This window comes from Myotis brandtii, unplaced genomic scaffold (genome assembly GCF_000412655.1).
Source record: "Myotis brandtii unplaced genomic scaffold, ASM41265v1 C40996316, whole genome shotgun sequence".
Taxonomy (NCBI): Eukaryota; Metazoa; Chordata; class Mammalia; order Chiroptera; family Vespertilionidae; genus Myotis; species Myotis brandtii.
In genome coordinates, this window is record NW_005284536.1 from 1 (window position 1) to 481 (window position 481).

Here is a 481-nt window from a genome sequence, read left to right on the forward strand (position 1 = left end):
AAAAGTTCAAAGCGATTTTCTGTAGAACTATCCCCACATCTGGGTTTCTCCACGTCCTCTTATTCATGTGGCCAGAGGAAAAAAGTGAACCCTTATGAAGAGGTGAACCAAGAAAAGTACTCTGATTTAGTACAGTCTGTCTTGTCATTCAGAGGCCCTGCTCAGACTCCAGAATCGTTGTTCGAGGAAGATTCTTTACTCTATGGACCTGTGAGTAAGTGTAAACCCCCAAAGCAAGATGAGGAAGCAAGAGTTCCAGGAAACTGGTTTCCTCTCTTCAATCCAGAGAGAAGCTGCAAACCAAATGCAACAAGTGCTGCGACAGTTCCTTTGAAAATCCCTTTGCAAAGGAATAAGATACCAAGTGTGACCCGGGTCCTTCAGCAGACCATGACATCAGAACAGATTTTCTATTTGGAGAGGTGGAAGCAGCGGATGATTCTGGAACTGGGAGAGGATGGCTTTGCAGAATATACTTCAA

At 44.3% G+C, this 481-nt stretch overlaps 1 protein-coding gene across 1 annotated transcript; it reads left to right on the forward strand.

Moving 5' to 3' along the window:
• Nucleotides 1–6: 6 nt before the first annotated feature.
• On the forward strand, nt 7–477 carry LOC102252511 (mitochondrial genome maintenance exonuclease 1-like; the record flags this gene model as incomplete). Its single annotated transcript, XM_005852785.2, has 1 exon — nt 7–477. A coding segment is annotated over one exon (471 nt), but the record flags the coding sequence as incomplete, so codon positions are not given.
• Nucleotides 478–481: the final 4 nt, after the last annotated feature.